The 26,079-nt window shown below is 48.4% G+C and overlaps 1 protein-coding gene across 2 annotated transcripts in view; it reads left to right on the top strand.

Moving 5' to 3' along the window:
* The first annotated feature begins 3,457 nt into the window (after window positions 1-3,457).
* Window positions 3,458-26,079, top strand: part of PGBD5 (piggyBac transposable element derived 5) — a 106,374-nt gene continuing 83,752 nt past the window's right edge. For both annotated transcript variants that reach the window (XM_042960946.1, XM_042960947.1), the window contains exon 1: window positions 3,458-3,779. In XM_042960946.1, coding sequence (XP_042816880.1) covers window positions 3,458-3,779 — 322 coding nt within the window. The remainder of the gene's footprint in view (window positions 3,780-26,079) is intronic.

The following is a 26,079-nucleotide window of genomic DNA, read 5'->3' on the forward strand; positions in this document are numbered from 1 at the left end:
GTGTGTTGGCCAGGAGGTAGAGAAAAGGGAACCCTTGTGCACTGTTGGTGGGAATGTAAATTGGTACAACCACTGTGGAAAACAGTATGGAAGTTCCTCAAAAAATTAAGAATAGAATTACGGGGCGCCTGGGTGGCTCAGTCGGTTAAGTGTCCGACTTCAGCTCAGGTCATGGTCTCACGGTTAGTGGGTTTGAGCCCCACGTCGAACGAGGCGAATGCGTCGAACGAGGTGAGCCCTGAGTAACGTGCAGAATTGTCAAATGACTATGTTGTACACCTGAAACTGACACAGCATTGAAGGTCAGCTATATGTCAATAATAAGAAAAAAATTGTTTTAAGTGCAGCATGACGGAAGCTCTGGGTGGCTAAGAGAAACATACTGTGGGGAAAACCTGGGCATTGAAAGCAGAAGGTAAATAAGAATAGAGAGGTTCTGAATGTCAAGTCCTGGGAAAACATTAACCAACGATTTTAACTTTCATTTTTATGTATGCATTAAGGTGATACATGATAAAAATCTAAATATTTACCAAAGAGACTTTCAATGCATTTAAATTAAAATGTTAATGAAAAGAAAACATTGTATCATAGTTTGAATGGTAGCATTTTTTTTCTTTCTTATTAAAACATACCAGGAAAGGAGGCCAGGACTCCATGAAAAATGGCTACCAGTCCCCGTTACATAAAAAGCACACACTCCTGGCTTAACAAAACCTAAGGACTCTACTACACAAATGGATTGCCTTTACTACCCGGAGACCTTTGTGCAGAGTAGAAACCATCTAAATAATATTCATCTAAAGTTATTTAATTATATTACAAAATTATATTATTTGGAAGATGTATTTAAATGACTCAAAGTTGAAAAGATCTCAGTGTAATACTGCTTCCAAATTATCCTTACAGATAACATTACTTAGAAAAGTTAATGATGTAAAATCATAATGGTAGTAGGTTGCCAAGCAGATGGGGAAGTTTTTTGGTTTTTGTTTTCCAGTTTTTTTTTTTTTCCTTTTTCTCTCTTCCTTCCACAAGGAGAATCAGCCACCTGTCTTTAAATAAAGGCTGACATATTTTTACTTTTCCTGGTTGGCATCACTTGCTTAAACAAAGTAACCCTTGGTTGCTGAACACCTGATTCTGAACTGAAATAGCCATCTGATTTTTGTTTGACAAGCACTTGGATAACAATTTGATTTCCCAGTCTGTTTCTTTTGTGACCAAATAATCCTCTCCCCAATGTTGCCTGCTGTATGAGCTACAAGTACTTACAACACAAAGGCTCTAAGGTTTCCTTGGGATTAGCACCATGCAAATGCAAATTTGAGACAATGGGAGACTGTGTCCATCCATCCTTGTAACTGTTATTCGTCTATTTTGTGCTTCCTATGGGTAGCAAAGCAAGCCATTGTTTTTAAAACACACACTCACTTGAGCTGCTGACTTTTTCACTGGCTACCTGGAGAGAAGGAACTCTTGCCTACAGATTTCACCCTCTAGATCCCATTCAATTATTTTTTTTAAGAGATAACATAAAATTTTACAGGAGTATAACAGAATTCCTAATTGCAGAATTCAAACTTGAGCTCTGGAGTCTCATTTTGTGTCTTCGATCTATGCCTCATTGGTCTTTTGTGGTAAGTCTGACTACCTGTATGTGCTCTTCAAAATCTTTCACTGGTTAGCACAGTATACAGATATGCTAGAAGCCAGTTTTTTTCCTGTGGCATAATTCTTCCAACAGAGTTGAAATGCTTTGCAAACAATTTCACATATATCAGCCAATCCACATAGAAAGCAATGCCATGTGAATCCCTTCCTTTCTATATATTTTCTTTCAGTGATTGTCAGGAATTCATGCCTGTACAGAGGCTCTGGTTGGGAGGAGGAAACACGGGCCTGGGAGGGGAGGGTAAGAGCAGAAGCTGCCGGCCTGCTGTTGAATTGACCTCAGTTGGTGGCAGAATGGTCCCATCATCTTCATCCTTTATGCACGCTTAGAAATAGCAACATGCCTTTCCCTCTTGTGCAATTATCTTTTAGTTAATACCCAGTAGGATTTGTAAGCCCTTCACATCTCTGTGGATTTATTTTATTTCTGAGTGCAAGTGACTTTATGGCCCAATTACCATCATCGTGACTTATTGCACCATTTGTGGGAGGGAGAGGGGAGCAAGGAGACAAGACTGATCATATGTAGCGCCATCAACAGAATGAATGCCACACACTCTTGGCCGAGGAAGAGGGGTGGATGAAGCCTTTCTGTGCCATTGTTTATCAGAGCCCTGACGCCTGGGTGATTGTGCTATATTTTAATAGACGAGTGTGTCAAATGTGTAAGTAAAGATGTGACAACAGTGGTGCCAGAGTAATCAATATTCGGGAGGTAATGAATATTTTGAGTTTAAAAGAGGTGAAACGTCAAAGATGAGAGGAATGACTAAGACCAGATGCTGCCACCCTCGAATTACAGGGCTACTCAAGCGAGACTGAGTTAGCATCTGACCCCAGAAATGGACCGGCGAGGCCGGCTCCTAATTAGAGCAAGATTCCCGGAAGCCAGACAGCCCTCGTGCTCATAGGAGCAAGGGGCGCAGCCGGCTGTGTGCCACGGGAAGCAGTAGCAGCAGCAGCGGCAACAGCCCAGGGAATTGTGAGCCTCGGGCCCGCCGCCTACCTGGAGTTTCTGCCGCGCCTGGTTCAGAACCACGGGGGCGGACAGCTCCCCGGCGCGGGGCGCCTCCTGCGTTAGGGGACGTGAGCGCCGGGTCCCGCTCGGGCGGCAGGAAGAACCGGCTGCGTCCCGTGCCCCCCGGCACCCCTTCGGCTCCTCCCTTCCCGGCGCGGAGCAAGCGCGGGGCCTGCGGGTGGCCGTCCCGGGCCGCATGTCCCTGCAGGCGAGGGGACGGGCTCGAGCCGCCGCCTGCCCTCCCCCTTCCCGCCCGCCGCCGCCGCCTCTGCCTCTCTCCTCGCCCCGCCCGGTGGAGGGAGGCGGGGCGTGCCCCGCGCCGGCCCCGCCCCGGCCCGGCTCCCGATTGGCCGGCGGGCCGGAGGTGCGAGGAGGCGGGGCCCGCCTCTGGCGGCTCGCGCCCGGGAAGGTCGGCCGGGGAGCGCGGGGTGCCGCGGGAGGGCGCGCGGGGACGCGGCGGCCGCCGAGGAGACGCAGCGGCGGCAGTAGCGGCGGCGCCTGGGCCCGGCCGCAGCCCCAGCCTCCCGCCCGCGCGCCCTGCCTCCAGCCGCGGCCCGCAGCCTGCGGCGCCCGAGCTCCGAGGGCGCTTCCCCGGGCGCAGGGCCCGAGGCGGCCAAGACGGCGGGCCGGCAGGGCGCGGGGCGGCGGGCGCTGTGCTGCGGGCTGCGCTGGTGGGGGGCGGCGGGCCGCGGCGCGGGCCCGGGGCCCGGCGCGTGCGGCTGGGAGGCGCTGTGGGGGGCGGGCGCGCGGGCGGCGGCCGGGGCTATGGCCGAGGGCGGCGGGGGCGCGCGGAGGAGGGCGCCGGCGCTGCTCGAGGCGGCCCGCGCGCGCTACGAGAGCCTGCACATCTCGGACGACGTGTTCGGCGAGTCGGGCCCGGACAGCGGCGGGAACCCCTTCTACAGCACGTCGGCCGCCTCGCACTCCTCCTCGGCCGCCTCCTCGGACGACGAACGCGAGCGCCCCGGCCCCCCGCCGCCGCCGCCCGGTGCTCCCGACGCGCAGGAAGCCGAGGAGGACGAGGCTGGCGCGGGCTGGAGCGCCACGCTGCGGGACCGCCCGCCCCCGCGCTTCGAGGACACCGGCGGTAAGGCGCGGCCCGCAGGGGCGGGGGCGGCCCGGGGAGGCGGGAGTGCCGGGCCGGGAGGACACCAGACGCTCCGTGGGCCGGGGGCAGCTGTGCGATTCTGGACCCTAAGGGGGCCGCGGCGGCGGGGATTTAAAGTGCTCTGACTGCGTGGGGGGCTCCGACTTCCCCGTGGGTGGAGAGGAGGAGGCGGAGGCCGGCGCCGGCACCCTGCGGTTGGCAAGGACGTGGAGGGTGGTGGGGAGTGTCTTCCCTCTCTGGCTGGGTGTGGCCAAGCCAGTCACACCTGTGGGGTCGCACCTTAGGGGTGCGTTTGAGTGAGTCTAGGTAAAGGGCTTCAGAAACGCTGATACAGCTTGGATGTGTGTTTTGGGGGGGGGGGTGGTGGTGGTGGTGGTGGTAAATCAGTTTGTATCGATGGCCCCATGGCAAGCCTTACTCAGGTGCCAGGGCTGGGACAAGTAGCAGTGAGAACCTCGGGAGAGGTCCTCCGGGGTGTCTTCACTGGCGTGTGTTTTCTCCAGTTAATCCGAGAAACTTTCTCTGTCCGTGCCTTTCAGGATCTCTTGCCAAGAGCAGGGAAAAGTGAAATGACAAGTTTCCCCCCCGCCTTAAGGTGTATGCTCTTATGCCGGAAGGCACTTTTGTGTGTGTGTGTTCCGCTTACCGCTATGGTCATGGTCAAGCTCCTGATGTCTGGAGGTCGCTCGTGCTGGCAGCTGTGGCTGCCCGAGGTCCCCTTTTACTGCGCCCCTTCCTGGGAGTTGGTTTTACAACGTCTCTACGTACCCTGCAGAAGCTCTGTGGCCTCTGTCCCCCGAGAGAGGTGGAGACCAGCCGGTTCCACCTGCCCCTGATGCTTTTGTTCCTTGCATCCTTCTGGGGCAGGCCCTCGTTTGTGCCCACCGTTTTCACAGGGGGAAGAGTGTGCAACCGGTGTTGTTGAGGACCAGGGAGTGGCTTACTGGGCATGATGCGGCTTTTCCCGTGGCTCTCCCTGATCATTGTTCAACCAGCCAGGAATACAGCAGGTACAGGGGACCCCCCCCCAACCCCTGGCTGGTGCCCTCACTTGGATCTGGGCATAGTGCTGCAGGCTGCTGGTAGGCTGGTGGGGTTGGCCGGACTCTGTCAGCAGGGAGTGGTCTGCAAACCTCCAGCAGACAAGCTGCAGTGTAGACAGGCTGCAGTGTGGACGCGCTGAGCTCCAGCTGGGCTTTGCAGGGTCCAAGTGAACTGTGCAGTGTTTTGGAACGGAACGTGTTCTCGTTTAGGCTTCGGTTAAGAGTTTGGGAATTTTCAAAGTCCCGTCCCTCTGCATAATCCTTTGAAACCCCCTACGTTTTCCAGAATGTCAGAAGGGCTTCCTGTCCCAGACAGCGGTTGTCCATTAAATTAGCTCTTTAAGAATTGTGTGTGCCCGGAGCTCTGGTTTAGCAGACTTTATGCTGTGAGTGCCGTGATCCAGGTTTCGATCTCGGAACATGAGCTACATGTCTGCTCGTTTCCCTGCATCTCCAGGAAAAACAGGGGAATTGTGTTAGGTGAAGCCTGGTTATGAATAAGATTCGTGACTGTGTTGGTGTGAGAAGGGTGAACACACCTAAGTAAATTTTAAAGCAGTATTATGTTTCTTGGTAACCCATACTTGGGAGAAATTCTGCATCAGAGCAATTTAATCTAGCCACTGCAGCACCGACGTGGTCCTCAAGTACCTGATCGTGTGTCATTTGGCATTAGGTTCAAATTCTGCTTCCTTCGGATGGTCACTGAAGTCCCACCTGGACCTAAGAATCACAGTCCTGCACTTTAATCAAAGACATTAGCAGTTGGTTATTTGATGGTTTTTAGACCCAGGTTTGTTTTTCTGTTTTGTGCGGAAGCTTGCTTTTCAAACCCAGCCCTAATTAAGAATTTGCTTTTCTCCTGGAAACCGTCTTTCCCTGAGGGAGATTTGGGGTGGTGGCAGAGGGGTGAGGTTGATGGTTTATTAAGCGTGAGTTCAGATTCCCTGAAACAATGGAACATGATTTATGGGGGCTGAAAATAGATGCTGGGCAGAGAAAACCCTTGTGCCTAGTGGCGGGGAGAGAGGCGGACTTGTTTATTAAGAGGCTCAGAGCTGCACCCTGGCCACTCTGAGAGCGAAGAGGTTCAGGCTCTGAGGTTTATCAAAGTATAGAATCTAACCCCACTTTCAAGGAATGCAGCTTGGGTCTCTCTTCCCTCTTTGTTCCCTGGATTGTTAACAGATCTCACTGGGCTGGTAGAGTGGGATGGGGAGGCACACCGGAGGGGTGGCATTTTGGTCTGGAATCGGTCCTCACAGGAGAAAAAACTCGTAGCAGAAATGGCTGTTGCTGCTAGAATCAGATGAGGAAAGCAAAGGATTCTAGACTCGGGGAACAGGCTTCCTGCCTGCCTTCTGCTGTAAAAGCATATGCATGTGTATGTGTGTAAATAGGCACATATGTAAATGTGTGTGTTTGTGTCTTATACGTACTTGTGTATTGCTTGTGCTGGTTTGGGCTGGTTAGGGTTTTTTGTTTGTTTGTTTATTTTGATTAGAAAGAGATTACAGCTGCTGTCTAGGGGCCCTCTGATGACTGAGAATCCCTGTGCCTGAGAGTGGTGTAGATACTGGGCACCACTGTGCTTTGATCTGCATTTGGAGTGCACACAGTAGGGAGCACGTGATGCCCAGCTGGGAGGAGGAAGGGAAAAGAGGCAGAAACATTTCTGTGCCTAAGGTTGAGATTCCTCTAGCTGCTCTCCAGGGTATTCTAGTCTTCCTAGGCTCTTTCTTCTGGTGTCCCCCTTTTATTTAGCTTCCTGGGTCAGAAGCCCAGCCAGCGATTATGGGCGGAAGGGTCCTCTCTGTCACCTCCCTTCTCTCCCCTCTCCCAGGCTCTGGTCGTGCCTGGAGCTGTGGGTCCCCTTGAGATGATTTAAATACAAAGACCATGCTTGCTGGGCTGGCTGACAGGCTCTTAACCCCTGTGTGAATGGAGGGTCAGCTTGGGAGCTGAAAATGCTTCCCGGGAGCTCAGGGCCCAGAACCTTCTCCAGGAGAACACTTGCAGCTGTCTCCCTACAACAACCCCCTCAAGCTGTCAGCCTCGCCTGCCGCCTGCCCGCTGTGCAGATCACCGACACAGCCTGCCAGCTCACTCTCTGGAAACAGCGTGAAATTCAGGCCCGGCTGCTTCCTGGGCTTCTGCTCTTTTGGTTTCTTATTCTGAGCAGTCTTGTGATCCGTCCTGTCCTCTCCGAGGAGGCAGAACAGGCAGATATTCACGGATGCTGGGGGGGGGGGGGCGGCGTGTGTTCGGCTTTGTCGGTCCTTTGTCGTGGCTGGCTGGCATCTGAGCTGTTTGCTCTTCCTATTAGAGGTTGGACTTCATAGGACTGTTTTTCCCATGTACCATGTCAGCACCCCTCTGGAATCATTCAGCGGGGAGGTGTGACCTTGAGAAGCAGGAGGGGAGCACAGGGCTTTGAAAATTAACATTGTTAGATGTTTGCGCTCAGGGTTTTGTTGTGGACTTCTTTGGCTGAAAGCCTTTTTGACCTAACAAGTAAGGAGAGAAACAGCTTGCGCTTTAAACCGGAACGAACCCGAGACTCTCAGGATGGATTTGTGAGCTAAGGTGCCCCCCCGCCCCCCCCCCCCCCCGCCCCCATCAGCGGTGTCAAGTTTGAGCAGACGCTCCCACCTTTAGCTCTGTCGCGCGTCCCGTGGCTCCAGGAGGAACTCCGAGGCTGGGTGAGCTACAGGGTAGATCGTGCGGTGCCACATAATAATGGAGCATGTGCTGCCACCAGCCGCCACGCAGGATTCGGAGAAGGGAGCTTCCTGGAGAAGAGGTTTTGTTCAGGTGGTGGGGGTGACGCGGCTCACCAGCCGCGATCCCCAGGTGCAGCGCCGTCTTCCACCGTTGTGCCACATCTTTGCGAGGACTCTGCCACAGAAGGGATCGCTTCCACTTGACACAGAAACACGGACAGGACTTCTCGGTCGGGGTCTGGGCTGAGAGATTACCTAGGCAGACTGGATCCTTCAGGGAAGGTCATGCCTTTTTTTTTTTTTTTTCAATTTTTTTAAGTTTTTGAAACATGTATTTATTTTTGACAGAGAGAGAGTGCAGGCAGGGGAGTGGCAGAGAGGGAGGGAGACACAGAATCCGAAGCGGGCTCCAGGCCCCGTGCTGTCAGCACAGAGCCCGACGCGGGGCTCGAACCCACGAACTGTGAGATCATGACCCCGGCCGAACGCTTAACCAGCTGAGCAACCCAGGCACCCCAGGGAAGGGGGTGCCTTTGTATTGGTTTCCTTTACAGCAACTGAAACCTTTTGCAGTCAGAAATATTTATTTTCATATTTTTACGTGGAATTACCTTTAACTGTTTTCAGGGGGAGGTATGAAGCTCTGTGTGGTTCCATGAATGTATGGGTTTGTGTAACCTATCCCACAATCAGACAGGAGACAGAAAAATCTAGAATTTTATCTTTTTATTTAATCCCTGCTACACCGCAGCCATTGTGATGAGACTTTAGAGTTCTTCTGCAGGTAGCGGGGCTTTGAATACATTGGCGACCTGGGGGTCGTGTGAGGTCTGGTACACAGTTTTAAAATCTAAAACTCACCTTTATTTATTTTTTATTTTTTTATTTTTTAAAACTTTTTTAACGTTTATTTATTTTTGAGACAGAGAGAGACAGAGCATGAACGGGGGAGGAGCAGAGAGAGAGGGAGACACAGAATCCGAAACAGGCTCCAGGCTCTGAGCTGTCAGCACAGAGCCCGACGCGGGGCTCGAACTCACGGACCGCGAGATCGTGACCTGAGCCGAAGTCGGACGCTCAACCGACTGAGCCACCCAGGCGCCCCAAACTCACCTTTATTTTTAAAAACTGTGATTGTATAATTTTTTTTTCTTATTAACAAGTACATATGTATATTTTAGGGGGGAAAATGATAGAAATTTTAAGAAATCCCATAACCTCTCATTACCCTAGATAATCATAGTTAACATATTGAGTGTACCCTTTGTTTACCTTAGATTACATCTTGTCGGGTGATCTGCTTTTTAATTCTAATTAATATATTGTAAATGGCTTCCATTTAAATTTAAAAATGTCATTTTAATGAATCCATAGTATGACACAGTTCCCTTTGGGTGGGCATTGAATTCAGTGCCCCCTCCCTCTTACATTTATTATGCTATGATAAATATTCCGGAAGCTTAGGTTCGTGTGTGCATCCTTAGCACATTCCTTAGCATAAAATGACCAGACCAGAATTGAATTAAGGACACATTGTAAGGTTTTTGATATCTGTTGTGAAACAGCTTTCCAGAAACGCACCTACATACATTCCCGCGGGCGGTATACCCGGAAGTCTGTTAGAAAACCTGGCTGATAGGGCAGCGTCCCTGTGTGTGATTCCTGCCGGTAGGGCGCTCTTAGAGGACTGTTCATTGAATAAAGCTTTTGGAGGCATAATACACATTCAGCGCATGAGTCATAGTGCACAGCACAGTGTGTGTGACTGACTGCTCCCCAGATGAAGATCAGGAACGTTCCCAGCACCCCAGAGATTCCCTCCTGCTCCTTCCCAGTCACCAGCCCCCTGTCTCCAGGGGTGACCGTTATTCTGACTTCCGTTCCCTCACCATCGATGAATTTTGCCTGTTACTTTGGTCCGGTTGTTTAGTTGGTCAGTAGATCTGTGAGATCCATTCTTCTTGCAGATAGCAGTCTTTTATTTCATATGGCCTGTAGGATTCCATCATTTGACTACTACGGTCTTTTACCTTGTTTCTAGTTTGGGGCTTCTGTAGGTACGGCTGCTACAGAGCTTCTTGTGTTTTGGGTTGTTTTTTTTGTTTTTTTACTTCATTTATTTTGAGAGCGAGAGAGACAAGGCACATGAGTGGGGAAGGGTCAGAGAGGGAGAGAGAGAGAGAGAAAGAGAGAGAGAATCCAAAGCAGGCTCCGTGCTGTCAGCGCAGAGCCTGACTCGGGGCTTGATCTCACGACCACGAGATCATGACCTGAGCTGAAATCAAGAGTCGGATGCCCAACAGTCCAGGCGCCCCGAGATGTTCTTGTGTTTTTGATGGACTTACACGTCATTGCCCTTGGGCACGTGTACCCTGGAGTAGGTTTCCTGGTCAGAGATTAGATGCGTGTCTCAGCCTCCGCACTACTGACCTTACGGGCTGGGTAACTGAGTGAGGGGGGCCTGTCTTGTGAATCGCCAGATGTTTAACAGCATCTCCGACCCCTACCCGCTGACTGTCCAGGGGCGCCCTTTCCTCTAGTTACGACAACCGAGCATTTCTCCCGGCGTTGCCACACGGCCCCTGGGGACCAAACTCACCTGCCGTGGGGAGCCACTGCTTTCGTAGGCACCGTCAAACACTTCTCCGGTCCGCGCGCCCACCCACGGCGTACGAGACGTGGCGTGTATTAATTCCGCGAGCAGATTGGACCCGGCTGGGCTAAAACGATAAAGAAGGCACGTCGCCTGGGGTCCAGCAGGAGAGACAAAGTGAAGAAAAGGTGGAAGAGTCTCTGGCAACCACTGCGATCCGGGTAAACGTGGGTATGGGATTCCGGAGGCGCGCCCCTGAGCCAGCTGGGCCGGGGGAGAACAGCACCTCTGGCGGCCGCGGCCCCTGAGCTGCATCTTGAAGAACAAATGAAGTTCAGTCAGGTGACGAGGAAGGAGCAGGGCACCCCAGACGAGGGAGTAACTGGGGCAAAGGCCAGGAGGGGAGAGAAGCCATTTTGCCCATGGGCAGTCCCACTCTTTCCCTAAACTGAGCGTCCTTCCTTGAGGCCGTCTTCGTGACAACGCCTTGAAACTTGACGGTGTGTAATTGTCACCGTTGCCATCAACGGTAGCTGGAATCTGAACCCAGTCGTGGATGTGGATTCACCTAGCAGATGCTGGATCCCCTGGGGAGGGGAATTTGGCGGGTCTGGGGAGAAAGGAGAACCTAGAGAGGGTTGAATCTGTGGAGAAGCACTGAGGCCTCTCCTTAAGGAAGGAAGAGGGAAAATGACAACTAAAGGTAAACTGGTAAAAACCTTTACTGGCCAGAGGAGGCCCGGTATTACCTTGGGGTTGGGGATGCATTATCCTGTAATATCAAGATGATGTTCTGCCTTTCTCCTTTTTGTGAGTTTCAGGAAGAATGATTACAAAACTATGAACCTCTGGCCATGTTTAGGTGTATATTTAATAAACCACTCTAGTAAAAAATTTAGAAGCACGAATCTTCACACTTTAACTGGGACAACATCACCCCTTACCCGGATGTTGGAAACTGCATCTGCTTGGATTTCCAGCTTCCAGGCTTGTTGGCACCCCCCCGCCCCCCACACCAATCCTGTTCCCATTTCCCTGGTAGAAGGAGAGTGATCTTTTACCAAGATTTAAACACCTCTGCTTAAACACTCAAACCACTTAAAACACTTAAAACATTTAAACCTTTGAGTGGCTTCCAACTCAGGCCAAAGGGAATCCTGGAGTCCTTCGCAAGGCCTCCAGCGCCCATAGGTGTTCTGCAGCCTTCCTTTTTAGTGACCCTTCTTGTCACCTGTCCGGCCACCCGCACTCTCTAGCCACAAAGTCTTTCCATCTCAGCACCTTTGTGCCCGTGGGACCCATGCCAGGAAGGTGCTTCGTGGCGGCCCTTGCTTGCTAGTTCCGTCTTGGTTCAAATGTCACTGTCGCCAAGCATCTAAAATCACTGCCTTCCCTCTGTCCCTCTTAGCAGCCACATAAGCTAAATCATTTTCCATGTGGGCTGAGACCTGGGACGTCGTGGTCACAGAACGTGGTAAGCGCTGAACAAAAATTCAGTGTTTGTTGAATAAAGGAGTGAAGAAAAGAACAGATGGACACAACTAGGTATTTTTTTTAAGTTTATTTATTTTGCGAGAGAGAGAGTGGGGGAGGGGCAGAGAGAGAATCCCAACCAGGCTCCCAAGCTGTCAGCACAGGGCCGGACATGGGACTCGAACTCACGACCTGTGAGATCATGACCTGAGCGGAAACCCATAGTCAGATGCCTAACTGACTGAGCCACCCAGGCACCCCGGAACTAGATTTTTTTTTTTTTAATGGGGACAGGAATCTGCACCATTGAAATGTCTACAAGGACATATTCCACATCCAAAATAGTGGAAGAGAGGTTGGGGCAGCTCTCGAGGGAATGAATTCTTTACTAGGAAGGCGCTAAATCAAGTCTGGGATGTATTTTACAGGGCTTTCCCTCCTGCATGGAAAACTGAACTTGCCTCGGAGGGAAGTTGCCTCTCCAACCCTTGGGCTTTTGCAGTGTGCCCTCTTCCCAAGAGACAGAGACCCCCAAGACAGGAGTCTATTAGAACTTTGCAGGGAACCTTGCTTCTTGTACCCCTTTATTTGTTTATCAGGTGCTTGTATATCATGTACCATGTGCCAGATCGTGTTCTAAGCTCTCTCTAATGTGTGTAATCCTCAAAGCAATCTTGCAAGGTGTTATCCCTATTTTTTTTTAAATTTTTTTTTAACGTTTATTTATTTTTGAGACAGAGACAGAGCATGAACAGGGGAGGGTCAAGAGAGGGACACAGAATCTGAAACAGGCTCCAGGCTCTGAGCGGTCAGCACAGAGCCCGACGCGGGGCTTGAACTCACGGACTGCGAGATCATGACCTGAGCCGAAGTCAGCCGCTTAACCGACTGAGCCACCCAGGCGCCCCTGTTATCCCTATTTTTAACATAGGGAACCGAGTCACGGGGAGGTTAAGTGATCTAGGGTAGACTGGTTCCTTTGATTAGGGGACAAGGATGCATCCTGCTTAGAGCATGGGAGTATGGAACACAGGATATGCTGGTCAGATCAACTTAATTAACGGGTAAGTCCCTTGCAAGGGGCTCTTGAATTGAAGACCAGTGTCCTTTTCTAAATTTATTTCACCTGTTCCCTCTCTTCGTGGGCAGTGGCTGTACCTAATTTCCCAGCACCCCTTGCAAGGAGATGGGGCCACTGCCTGGGTTCAGGGCGGTGGAAAATGAGCCAAAGTGTGGACCCCACTCTCAGGCCTGGCCATGTGGAGGCTCCTTTGAGCCATGTGTCAGAGATGTTGGGGGCCAGCAGATGAAAGGATCTTGTATCTAAATCACCATTGGGCATCCGATTTCGGCTCAGGTCATGATCTTGCATTTGGTGAGTTCGAGCCCTGCGTTGGTCTCTGTGCTGACAGCTCGGAGCCTGGAGCCTCGTCACATTCTCTCCCTCTCCCTCTCCCTCTCCCTCTCCCTCTCCCTCTCCCTCTCCCTCTCCCTCTCCCTCTCCCTCTCCCTCTCCCTCTCCCCCCTTCACCCGTTTGCACTCCATCTCTCTCAAAAATAAACAAATATTAAAAAAAAAATAAAAATAAATCACCATTTGGGGAAAAGCCACTCACACATCAATCCTGCTTGTCATGGACTAAATTTCAGTGGGCAAGAGATGAACTTCTTTCCTGTTTGATTCATCGTACATTTGTTGGGGGATGGGGGGTTGTTAGAACAGGCAGCTTAACGGGCACAGACATTAAAGAGGATTGATGGGGGAAAGCAGATTCAAGGCAGTGGGGGCCACATGCTGAATCGCTGTGTGAGGAGGACGCATGAGGGGAATGATGGAAAATAACCTGGAGAATAAAAATGAATTCTTTGGGGGCGCCTGGGTGGCTCAGCTGATCGAGCGTCTGACTCTTGGTTTCGGCTCAGGTCATGATCTCACGGTTTGTGAGTTCAAGCCCCACCTCGGGCTCTGTGCTGCCAGCGCGGAGCCTGCTTGGGATTCTCTCTCTCTCCCTCTCTCTGCCCCTCCCCTGCTCACACACAGGCTCTCAAAATAAATAAAAATGTAAAACAAAAATGAATTCTTGGAATGCTGTCCGTGAAATCCTCGCGGTAACTCTGGAAGCGGACAGGTAAGATGATGGTGGTAAGCCACGTGCATGGGGGTGTTCTAGATGCAGTTGCTGAATTGCACACCAATGGTTTGAAGCTGTGGATGGTTTGAAAGGGGCTTGATGGTCCGTTTGTGGCTGGAGGGGACCCGGGGCGGAAGGCCTGGGTTCTGCCGAGCGTTCGCCCTGTGATTTTGGGCAGGTGGCCCCGTGGAGTCTGGCGTCTATGCAGGGAGCTCCTTCCCCGAGTTGTGAGAATCAGTAAAGACGTGTGTGGAAGCCCAGAGCTGGTGCTTTGTCACAGGCAACTTTACCTCGATTCCTTTAAACTCCTTTTGTCTCGCGAGGCCCAAATGCACAGGATGGATGTTGGGCCACTTAGGAGATTTTCAAAACTCTTTAGCAGCCAGGAACTGTAGAAGGGACAAACCCAGGGTACGTACATGCACCAGTGGAAATCAGGCGGCTGTCTTTTTTTTTTTTTTTTTAATTTTTTTGAATGTTTTTTTATTTTTGAGAGAGAGACAGAATGCAAGCAGGGGAGAGGGGCAGAGAGAGAGGGAGACACAGAATCCGAAGCAGGCTCCAGGCTCTGAGCTGTCAGCACAGAGCCCGATGTGGGGCTTGAACTCAAGAACCGTGAGATCATGACCTGAGCCGAAGTCGGATGCTCAACCGACTGGGCCACCCAGGCGCCCCAGGCGGCTGTCTTTGAACTGGAGGAGGAGGGCCCCGGAGCCCACCCTCCCCGGCAGTTGGGAGGGGGGTGGGGGTGTACCGCGTAAAGATTGTGAGGTCCTGTGAGCGAGTAAACGTTCGCTTCAGAATTCGCATAACAAACAGTCTACACCTCCTTCCTCATTTGAAACTTGTTTTCCTCGGGTCCCAGCATTCAAGGCAAATAAACGTGTTCCCTTTGGTTTGCCCTTAATTACTAGTATTTCAGCAGAACGTCCGATGTGTTTTCTTGGGCTGGCTGGGAAACTGGACCCCAGGTTACGGCATCCTCGGGGACATGCTTGCAGAATTCCAGCGGAATCCTGGAACAGAACCTAATTGGAAAGCGCAGACAACTGTAGTGAGCAGCTTTTCGTCAAGATTGAAAGAGGCGCGTGTTATGCAAATATTAGCAAGAGCAAATTCCCGCTGTCGAAAATTTATAGGCTCGTTATCTTCAAGAAGGCCGGCAGATAAGAAGTAGGTTCTGGAAAAGATACAGGTAAATTCAGGGAGATGGCAAATGACACCAGAGAAACTGGAAGGGGGAGAGGGCATAGCCCAGACCTCTGAAGCCGGCACGTGGGATACTTTGGTGGGGAGGAATGAAGGTCTGTCTTTGGTTCTGCTTCTCAGAGGGCTCCGGAGACTTCCATCTGTAAGCACAGGAGCCCAGTGCGGGGCTCGATTCCCCCAACCGTGAGATCATGACCTGAGCGGAGATCAAGGGTCGGATGCTTAACCAACTAAGCCCCCCAAGCCCCCCCAGGAGGTGCTTTATTTTTAAACATTTTAAGTTTATTTCATTTTGAGAGAGACAGAGAGGGAGAGAGAGAATCCCAATCAGGCTGTGTGCTGCCATCACAGAGGCTGACATGGGGCTCGAACTCACAAAACGGTGAGCTCCTGACCTGAGCCAAGGTCAAGAGTCTGATGCCCAACCAGGCGCCCAGGGGGTGTCACTTTAGAAGCAGAGTGGGGACAGGCACCCGAGCGTGTGTCTGTCTCCACAGCCCTGGCACACGCTTGGGTGCCTGTCCCCACTCTGCCTCTAAAGTGGCAGCTCCTGGGGGTGCTTGGGTGGCTTAGTCAGTTAAGCATTCGACTCTTGATTTCAGCTCAGGTCATGATCTCACAGTTGGGGGATTGAGCGTTGCACTGGGCTCCAGTGCTGACAGCAGGGAACCTGCTTGGGGTTTTCTCTCTCCCTCTCTCTGCCCTTCCCCGGCTCATGCTTGCTTGCTCACGTGCGCATTCTCTCTCCCTCTCTCAATTAAATAAACTTAAAAATAAAGTGACGCCTTCTTGAGGGCGGCTGCTGCTCAAATCTCTGCTCCCTAACAGCTCCAGGTGTCCCCCGTCAGAGACCATCCAGAGCTCGGCACGTCGGGAGTCCGGCTCTGGGTGGGCGTGGGGGTGACTGTGCCCAAGTCCTGCCCCTGCAGCCCCTGGTCTGATTCACGTTCCATTGTGTTACGTAGCGCGACGTCCGCGACCGAGTATCTCACCCGGCACCTTGCTACGGGGAAGGCACCTGAGGGCTGTGGGGTTGGCAACAAGAGTATCTTTTTCCTTGGTGGTGCTGGGCCCGCGAAGGTATCCAGTTTTTATAAGGCATGGCTGCTAAACTTTGATCACGTGGCTCTATTTTCATCAAATGCATTTGTTTGCTATGGTCTTAGAGGTTTTTCACCGTTCATTTAGTGACGAAGTACATTTTATTGATTTTCTGGTATTGAGCGCTCTTTATTTTCCTGGAGTAAATCCAAGTTGGTCTCAGTATATATCCCTTCGATAGATGGCTGACTTCTGTTATTTGGTAATACTAGTTCAGTTTCTGTAACTAATCTATCCTAAGCCAGATTCGTTAATAGTTTTCCTTCTCCTTCCTCTCAGGTTTGGGAATTAAAATTAGACTCAGCTTCACAAAATGCATCGGCTTATTATTTTTTAATTGCCTGTTGCCATTTAACAGTAGAATGACAGGGTATGCAGCTGCAAACCTGTCTGGTTTTGGTACTTATTTTCTGAATTTTCCACTTTTTTAAAAAAAAAATTTTCTTTTAATATTTATTGATTTCTGAGAGACAGAGAGAGACAGAGCACAAGCAGGGGAGGGGCAGAGACAGGGAGACACAGAATCCGAAGCAGGCTCCAGGCTGTGAGCTGTCAGCAGACAGCCCGGCGTGGGGCTCGAACTCACAAACCATGAGATCATGACCTGAGCTGAGGTCGGACACTTAACCGACTGAGCCACCCAGGCACCCCTGAATTTTCTACTTCTTGAATCATTCTGATGATTTTGTTGTCCTAGGAAATGATCATTTCTTCTAGGTTATCAAATTTGTTAACATAAAATGCCATGAAGCTTAATGATTCTTTTATTTGCTTTTATATCGTGCGTTTGCTTTTATATCTGTTCCAATCCTCATTTCGCCTGTTTTGCACACATTTGTCTGTCTCTCCTCGAAACCCCTGTCTCTCCTTCTCTTTCCCTACCTTCCCTATCCCCCCATCTTCCGTCTCTCATCCTTAATATGGCGTATGTGAGATCTTTTATTATTTTGTTTGTCTTTTTACAGAACCAGCTTTGAGTTTATTTGTCCCTCATATTTTTTATTAGTTTAAAATTACATCTTTATTACAACCACTTCCTTTCTTTTGATTTATTGAGCTGCCCTTTTCTAATTGGTTTAAATGAGTACAAAGCTTCTTTTATTAAAAAAAAAACAACTTTGGAATTGAAAGCATTTGACACGAACATCTCCTTGGAGTATAACTTCTAGTGTCTTCTGTAAATTTTGGTACGAAATATTCTTTCCAATGCTTTCAAGATTTTCTTTAGTACCTTTGATTTCTTCTTTGATCTAAGAGTGGATGTCTTAATTTCTATGTAGTTAAGACTTTTCATTACCTAATTATTTAATTCTGGTTTGATTGGATTGTGACCAAAGAACTGTCCTTTAACTCTCTAATTCAAAAGGCTTGTAAAGGTTTTCTTTGTCGCCAAATAGGCAATTAATCTTTTCATATGTAGCATTCACAGGTATAAGAAAAAAATGTATGTCTTATTACTTGAAGAAGTGATGGTATCTATTTTATTATGTGTGTTTTTGTTTTCTCTGTCTCTAGTAGGTGTTCCCATTTGAAGAGCTAAATTGTTACCATGTTCTTGTAGTTTTTAGTCTTCAGCCTGCCATATTGTTTGGTGTATATATAACTATTCCTTTTATATCTTCTCTCCAAACTGTGCTTTTTTAAACATTTATTTATTTTGAGAGAGAGAGGGCAGGGTGGGCACAGAGAGGGAGAGAGAGAATCCCAAGCAGGCTCCACCATTGGTTCGGAGCCCTGCACGGGGCTTGAACTCACAAACCGTGAGATCACGACCGGAGCCGAAACCAAAGAGTCAGACGCCTAACCGACTGAGCCATCCCGACGCGCCCAAACTATGACTTTAATCATGTCACTCTTGACCTTAGCACCTTTAACCTTAGATCCAGCGGGTCTGCTGTTAATTTTGGCATTCCTTCGTTCTCTGCCGATACCGCCTCGCCTGCTACATTCAACACATTTGCCATTTTAAGTATGTTTCTTGAACAGCACAGATGTATATTTTCAACACAACCCGATAGGCACTTGCATTTAGTTGGAGAAATCCGTCTGCATACATCGAACGTAATGACAAACAGGCATGAGTTTATTCGTTCCATCATATTTTCTTCTGCTTTTCTTGTCTTTCCCCTATTTTTGACATTTTAATCCAGTTCATTCTTCTTCTACTTGATAAATGCAGAAGTTCTTTCCCTTTTTTCGCCTCATTGAGATATACTTCACATGCCGTAGGACTCACCCGTTTAATGTGTACGTACAATTTCGGGGCTCACGGGAGCAGGAGACTCTTGATCTCAGGGTTGTAGGTTCAAGCCCCATGTTGGGTGCAGAGATTACTTTAAAATCTTAAAAAAAAAACCAAACATGTCACATCATTTAATAGCTTTTATTAAATCACAGTTTGTGCAGCCCTCAGTGCAGTTGTAGGACATTTTCATCACCCCCTGAAGAAATATTTAGCCACCACCTCCAGCCCGAGGCAGCTACTGCTCTCCTACTTTCTGTCTCCATAGATTTGTCTATTCTGGCAATTTCGTATAAATTAAATTCTGCAATATGCCGTCTTTCAATTAGCATATAGCAATTAGGCTGGCTCTTTTCAATTAGCAGAATGTTTCCCAGGCTCATCCGTGTTGTCACATGTATCAAAATTTCATTCCTTTTTAAGGCTGAATAATGTTCCATTGACTCGATAGATCACATGTTACCTATCCGTCACTTGATGAACATTTGGGTTGTTTTTGCCTTTTGGCTATTATGAATAAACCCAAAACCTTCACATGCAAATTTTTGTGTGGACGTAGCTTTCATTTTTCTTGGACATATATCCATGCGGGGTATTGGTGGGTCCTATGGTCACTCCGTGTTCAACATTTTGAGGATCTACTGAAGCGTTCCTAAAGCGGCTGTTACAGTCCCCCCAGCAATGTACAAAGCTCCCAGTTTCCCCGCATCCCTGCCAACACTTGTTTTTTGTTTTTGTTTTTGGTTTTTTAGACAGTAGTCCTCCACATGGGCCACAGGTGGTGTCTCATGGTTTTGATTTGCATTTCCCTAATGGTTAGTGATGTTGAGTATCTTTCCATGTACGTATTTGTATATACCGTCTATATATTTGTATATCGGAGAAATGTGTATTCAAGTCCTTCGCCAATTTCTTAGTTGTGTTATTCGCCTTTTGATTATTGAGTTGTGTAAGAATTCTTTATGTAGTCTGGGTATGTGCTCCTGGTTGTTTTTTAAAAAAAAATTTTAATGCTTATTTTTGAGAGAGAGACAGCATGAGTGGGAGAGGAGCAGAGGGAGAGAGAGGGAGACACAAAATCCAAAGCAGGCTCCAGACTCTGAGCTGTCAGCACAGAGCCTGATACGGGGCTAGAACCCATGACCTGTGAGATCATGACCTGAGCTGGAGTCGGATGCTTAACCGACTGAGCCACCCAGGCGACCCTAGGTATATGGTCCTTGTATGAATAAGTTCAAGATCACTAACATTTACCCTTATGTTTTCTTCTAAGAACCTAATAATTTAGTTCTTACATTTATGTCTTTGATGCATTTTGAGTTATTTTTTCTGTATGGTGTTAGGTGGGGTTCCAATTTCATTCATTTGTGTGTGGATCTTGAGTTATTCAACCACATGTTGAAAGTTCAACCGCTTACTGAAAATACTGTCCTTTCCCCATGTAATTGTGTGGCATCCTGGTCGGAAATCAAGTGACTATAATTTACTTTTCCATTTTAATAATATTTTGTCTCTTTGTCCTTCCCTCTTTCATAATTGAATGTGTATTTCTCTACTCTCATTTGAAAACAACATACTGTTTTCCCACCTCTTCCCCAGAACAAGAGCTAAATTTGAAGAGCTAAATTGTTACCATGTTCTTGTATTTTTAGTCTTTAGCTGCCATATTGTTTGATGTGTATATAGTTATCCCTTTTATATCTTCTCTCCAAACTGTGCTTTTTAAAAAATTTATTTTGGGGGCGCCTGGGGGGCTCAGTCGGTTAAGCATCTGACTTCGGTTCAGGTCACGATCTCACCATTTGTGAGTTTGAGCCCCGCATCAGGCTCTGTGCTGACAGCTCAGAGCCTGGAGCCCGCTTCGGATTCTGTGTCTCCCTCTCTCTCTGCCCCTCCCCAACTCACACTCTGTCTCTCAAAAATAAATAAACATTAAAAACAAAACAAAACAAAACAAATTTATTTTGAGAAAGAGAGAGAGAGAGAGAAAGGGTGAGCATGGGCAGAGAGAGAGAGAGGGAGAGGGAGAGAGAGAGAGAATCCCAAGCAGGCTCTACACCAGAAGAAAACCTTTTGTATCAAGAGGCTTCATTTCACTTTTACTATACACAATGCTAAAGATTTATTACTATCCTTCTATTTTACACATGCATGCGCATGTGCACACACACACACACACACACACACACACACACACAAAGCACCAAATATAGATTTTGTCCAAATGGCCGAATGTTTGCTTACGACCGAATCCAGTTGAAGGGTGAGCTCGTAGGATAAAGATAACAATCTGAAGGTGTTCTTTAAAAAAAAAAAATAAATAAATTATATTTTATTAAAAATCCTAGGTGTCAGAATTCAAACAGTTGACCATATAGCACAGGAATAATAATTTCTCAGGCTGCTACTGTCTCTCCTGTACCTGTAGTCAGTCTGCTGCACATTTGTGGAATGACATGTCTGCTTTCAGTCGAGCTCAAGGAGGGGCAAGGTGTTTTTGGCTCTCCTGCCACTGGAGGGACTTCTGTCAGTGTTGTCTGGACCTTCCTTCCTAGTAGCAGCTCTGGAAGGTAAAGACTTCCCTCCTTCTCATCTCCTAGACTCAAGGATTTGGCCAGTCCGTGGGATAATGCCGTTTCATGGACACAATCCCATGAACTAAACCTTGGTTAGTAATACTCACAGGTGTTCTCTGGATATTTTCAGGAATAAGCTTCAGATGTGGCCCTCAGTTACAATTTTTAGTCCTTATTCCTGACTGCAGTTACTACCTCCTGCCGTCCCTTGAGGCAAAGCTAGGAACGTGGCATCGGGACAGTGTGTTTTGCTTCCAAGATAACAAGATCACTTCTTAACTTCCGTGTGCATCTCAGATTTTGGCATACGAACATGGGTTTTGGTGTCCTGCCTGAGGAGGCGATACGTATTGTGCAAGGAACACTTGTACTCTCGTGACACGTCCGTTTTGGTTACCCAGGGTTCTCTGAGCCAGCCAGAAAGGCAGAAACACGCATGAATTCCTCATTACTCCAGCAGCCTGTCGGCCCTCAAAGGCCTTCTGGATATGTTTGCACATCCAGATGTCTGCTGTACAAGATACAGAAAAGAGCACATTAATTCAGGGGGAAAACTTTTCAGTAACACATTTTCCAAGAGGATCATTGTAACCGGTATTCATAGTTTGGGTAACTCTTGACAATTTTTCATCCTCTGACTACTGAAAGTGGTCGTTAGTCTATCGTAATCATGTCAACATGCATTTGGAGTGTAGCATGAGTTTCCATTGACTTAAAACCACAAGGGATTGTCTTCTTCAAGGGCATTCTTAGAAGGCTTGCTATTTTAAAGTGTAATTAATGAAAACAGAACTTTCTGCAATCCTTTCTTCATACACTATATAGTATTTTTCAAGGCTGGATTGCAAATGATTTATCATGGATGGTGTTATACATGATTGTGGATTTTTTTTTTTTCTGTTCTCGGATTTTTTACGGTGACAGAGTTGACTTTCTGATGTTAATTTATCTTCACTAGATGAAGAATTCCCAAATAAGACTTTTTCTTGAAATACTTATACCCCAAACTAAATTAAATGACTAGAACATCAAATTCTTCAGGGTATTTGCCTTAGTATGATGAAAGCTAGTACATGAAGTAATTCTACAGAGATTATAATTATGATATATCCCAAACTCTATTATTCTGCCTTGTATCATTACTTAAATTTTATAACTGTCAGTTCTAACTTCTGACATTTTAATTACGATATGTCTTAGTGTGGCTCTCTTTGGGGTTCATCTTTTTTGGGACTGTCTAGGCTTTGTTAACCTGGATGTCTGTTTCCTTCCCAAAGTCATGGAAGTGTTTAGCTATTATTTCTTCTTTTTTAAAAAAAAATTTTTTTAATGTTTTTATTTATTTTTGAAACAGAGAGAGACAGAGCATGAACAGGGGAGGGGCAGAGAGAGAGGGAGACACAGAATCCAAAGCAGGCTCCAGGCTCTGAGCTGTCAGCACAGAGCCCGACGCGGGGCTCGAACCCACGAACCGTGAGATCATGACCTGAGCCGAAGTCGGACGCTCAACCGACTGAGCCACCCAGGCGCCCCTAGCTATTATTTCTTCAAATGAGTTTTCTGCCCCGTTTTTCTCTCTTTTCTTTCTGGAACCCCCATAATGTGAATGCCATTCCATTTGATGCTCTCTCAACCTTTCTTCACTTTTTAAGGTTATTTTTTTCTTTGTGCTGCTCTGTGGGTGAGTTCTGCTGTGTCTTCCGGGTCACCGATCCTTTCTTCTGCTTCATCTAGGCTGCTGTTGAACATTCTAGTGTATTTCTCAGCTGACAGTATTCATCGGTTCCGTGACTTATGTTTGGTAACTTTCTTATATTTTCTGTGTCCTTATTGAAGTTCTCACTGTGTTCATCCATTCTTCTCCCGAGTTCAGTGAGCATCTTTAGGACCATGACTTTGAACTCAGGCAGATTACTCATCTCAGTGTTATTAAGGTTTTTTTTTTTTTCCCTGAGGTTTTATCTTATTGGTTGTTTGGAACATATTCCTGTTTCCTCATTTCGCCTGGCTTTCTGCGTTTGTTTTCATGTATTAGGCAAAACAGTTCCCTGTCCTAGTCTTGAAGGAGTGAGCTTGTGTGGGAGGTGAATCTCGTAGGTCAGCATTGCCCTAGCTCTCTGTTGTCTCTCGAACCTTTGTGATGGCCGAAGCAGTCCAATTTGCACTTGATAGACCTGGAGCTGTTCCAAAGCGGGGCGGATCTCAGTCAGCTCCTACTTTCAGGCTGATCAGAACCTCAGACTGCAGCTTTTAAAGTAAGCAAATATAGACAGCCCCATGGGACTGCAACTGTAAACCCTGCTGGCTTCCAGACTAGGCAGTCTAGAGGTTTACAAAGCAGGAATTTCTCCCTGAGGAGTGGGGGGGTCTGTGCCCCACAGCAGGCACCCCAGCCCTTGGGACCTGAGTAGCAGGTGCAAAAATCGGGACCCCAGACGAACGTATCAGCTCTCTCCTGGGAGGTACTGGCGAGCTATAGCAAGGGCTAGGGAGAGTGCAGAGGTGGTGTCCCCGGGGCCATGTTCCCTGGGAGCACCTTCATAGCCTCTAGGTGCGTGGCAAACCTGAAGTCTGCCTCTCCAGCTGAAGCTCTAAGGACAAGGAAAGAGGCTTTTTTTCACAGGAAGACTGGGGGTGTGTTTCACTTGACTATATGTACAGTGGCCTGGGGTTGGTAGCCTGCCAAGGTTGTTTGATTGTTTCAGTCTGGTGGGAGTCAGAAATATAAGCAGCCCCCCCCCACCCCCACCCCGCCCCCATCCCGCCCTGGGCCACTAGAGCCAGGCGATTTTCAAAGCCAGACATTGTGGGTGCTCATTTTGGGCTTGCTCCCCCAGGAGAAGCTCCTGACGTGGATTCCTGCACTGGGGTGGGGTTTGGGGCAAGACCACGTCTCTGCCTCCCCTGCCCACCTCCACATGGCCTTCTCTCCTCTGCTGTGGACGGGCTGTGCAGCCAGTGCTCAGGTCTGTTTCCAAGGGAACTATTTTATACCTGGCTGTAGATTCAGTGCGTGAAGAGGAGGAGGTGAGTTCACGGTCGTCCTGTGCCTCATCTTGGACTGCCTGTAACGGTCAGTTCTAAAGGGAAGAGTGTTCTTTCTAAAGTGATCTGGACAACACACTCTTAATATTTGTCATGTTTGGATTAACTGTCATTCCGTCTCTTAATGTAAGTATTCGAAACCTCTGAATCTTCCTTCTCTGTGTGTAAAGTTATCGGCTCTTCCGATCTTTATTGCCGCATTTTACCGTCACCGCAATAATGACACGTTTATACTTTAACTTCTAGAACTTTAACATGGCACGTAAGGTTGTATTTTCAGCCCAAGTTACACCCCCGATGCCAAATGGAACGTGAAAGCGAACACTCAGGTATTAATAACACATCCGAAGTACAGGTGTTGGGCACATCACTGAGGTGGTTACTGCTCAGGCATGGTGGGAATTTACGTGATCAGATGCCAGTGATCACCTGTCAATTCTCGGGTGTCAGAAATGACCCTGAAGTAGGCACCAGCCATTCAACCTTGCCAAGGCCATCGGTTTTCTCTCCGTGAAGTCTTGGTTTGGGTAGATAGATCCTTTCCTTTCTTGTTTTTCTCTGCTAGGATGCTAGGTGCCTAGTGCTATATACTCTGAATTCTTTTCTTCAAATGTCTTCTCTTCTCTTTTCTTGATAGCGGAACATCTTGCCTGAGGAAGCTGTTCTCACGTTCTGTGGGTGCACAGAGCTGTCTTGCCACCGAGGGCTGCCCTCACAGCTTAGTGCGTTGTCCTCATTCCATCCTGGGTACGAGTTCATTCTGCCTGAAGGATTGTCTTTTGTTGTTGTTGTTTGTTTTCCCTTCCCCTTTATCCTTCGGCTCAGAAACTTCACTAGCATTTGCCTCCGTGTATTTTTCTTATCGCTTCTGTCCAGAACTGATGCCCTTTACTGCCTTTTCTTCATCTATCCCTTTTCTCTCGCAGGCTCGGGAGGTAGCCTGAGAGTCTCCCTATCTGATCCTTTACGATTTCCATCCCTTGATACTTGTAATCTCTGCTTTATTTCTTGGACCTGATCTTCTGAGTCAGTGATTCAGGAATCGTGTATGACTGCCTTTACCTTGTCTTTGTGTGAAGAGTTTAGTTGGAAATTCATGGTGTTTTTTCTTTCGTTTTAGTTCCAGGAAATTTTTTTTTTTTCCCCTGTGTGTGTTGCGCTTGAATCTCTTTGAGTCCTTTTATTATTGTGTAATTAAGATTCAAGTTGCCCATAGCTGTCTCTTGTTCTGTTTCTTCTGAGCCATCTGACTCTTTGCTGTGAGACCTTCGGAAGGGGGCTTATCTTTCTTTGTGCGCTCGTGGGGCTGGGTCTAGTGCAGTATCCGAGGGGGAGAGTGAAAGCCGCCCTCCCTCCCCGTGTCCACAGCTGACACCTGCAGATCCCTCCTGGCGCCCCTGCTCATTTTCTGAGGCTCCAGGGCTGGTCGCTCTAGCTAGGCAGCAAAAGTCTGCTGTCCTTCCTGTCTGGAGCCACAGCATAGGCACCCAGGTGCCTGTGGTTCTCAGTGCTGGAGAGGCAGAGTGGGGACAGATGTGAGGAGAAGGCCATGCTGGGGTCGCCGTCTTCTTTCAAGGAGAAATGTGAAAGCCTTTGTCTCCAGGAAAAGAATAAAGATTTATTAGGCAGCACCCCACTGGAATTATTGTATTTCACACTTAAATAAGTATCGTTGTCCCCATTATACCTGTGAAGCAGACCTGGGAGATGAAGTGGCTGACCCAATAGGTGGTAGCCGTGGACCCAGGAGGTGAACCCGTGGCCCTTTTTCAGCTCCCCGTGTCTCTGAGAGGAGAGGCCAGGGGGCGCCTGGCATTCAGGGGCCGCTTAATGTTAGCTGTTATGTTTTGTGGTACTCGGCCGCCTTCACGATTACAGACCCTGGGTGCTTTGGGGAAAATGCTGGAATGAGGAGTTTCTTTCCTATGGGATTTACGTTCAGGGCTTCCCTTATTTCAGACTTTCTAACAAGGACTTGGTCCGGTAGTTGCGTGGATGAATACAAGAAGCCACCGAGGGCAGAAGTCTCGGTGAAGAACGGTATTCTGGAATGCCACGTTCAGTGACCACGTAAGCAGATGCTTGAAGCTGCCGTTGGCAGGGGGTCACATGTGGTCTGCTCAGGCTGAATATTCCGTAACT

The sequence above is a fragment of the Panthera tigris genome, chromosome D2 (genome assembly GCF_018350195.1).
Source record: "Panthera tigris isolate Pti1 chromosome D2, P.tigris_Pti1_mat1.1, whole genome shotgun sequence".
NCBI lineage: Eukaryota > Metazoa > Chordata > Mammalia > Carnivora > Felidae > Panthera > Panthera tigris.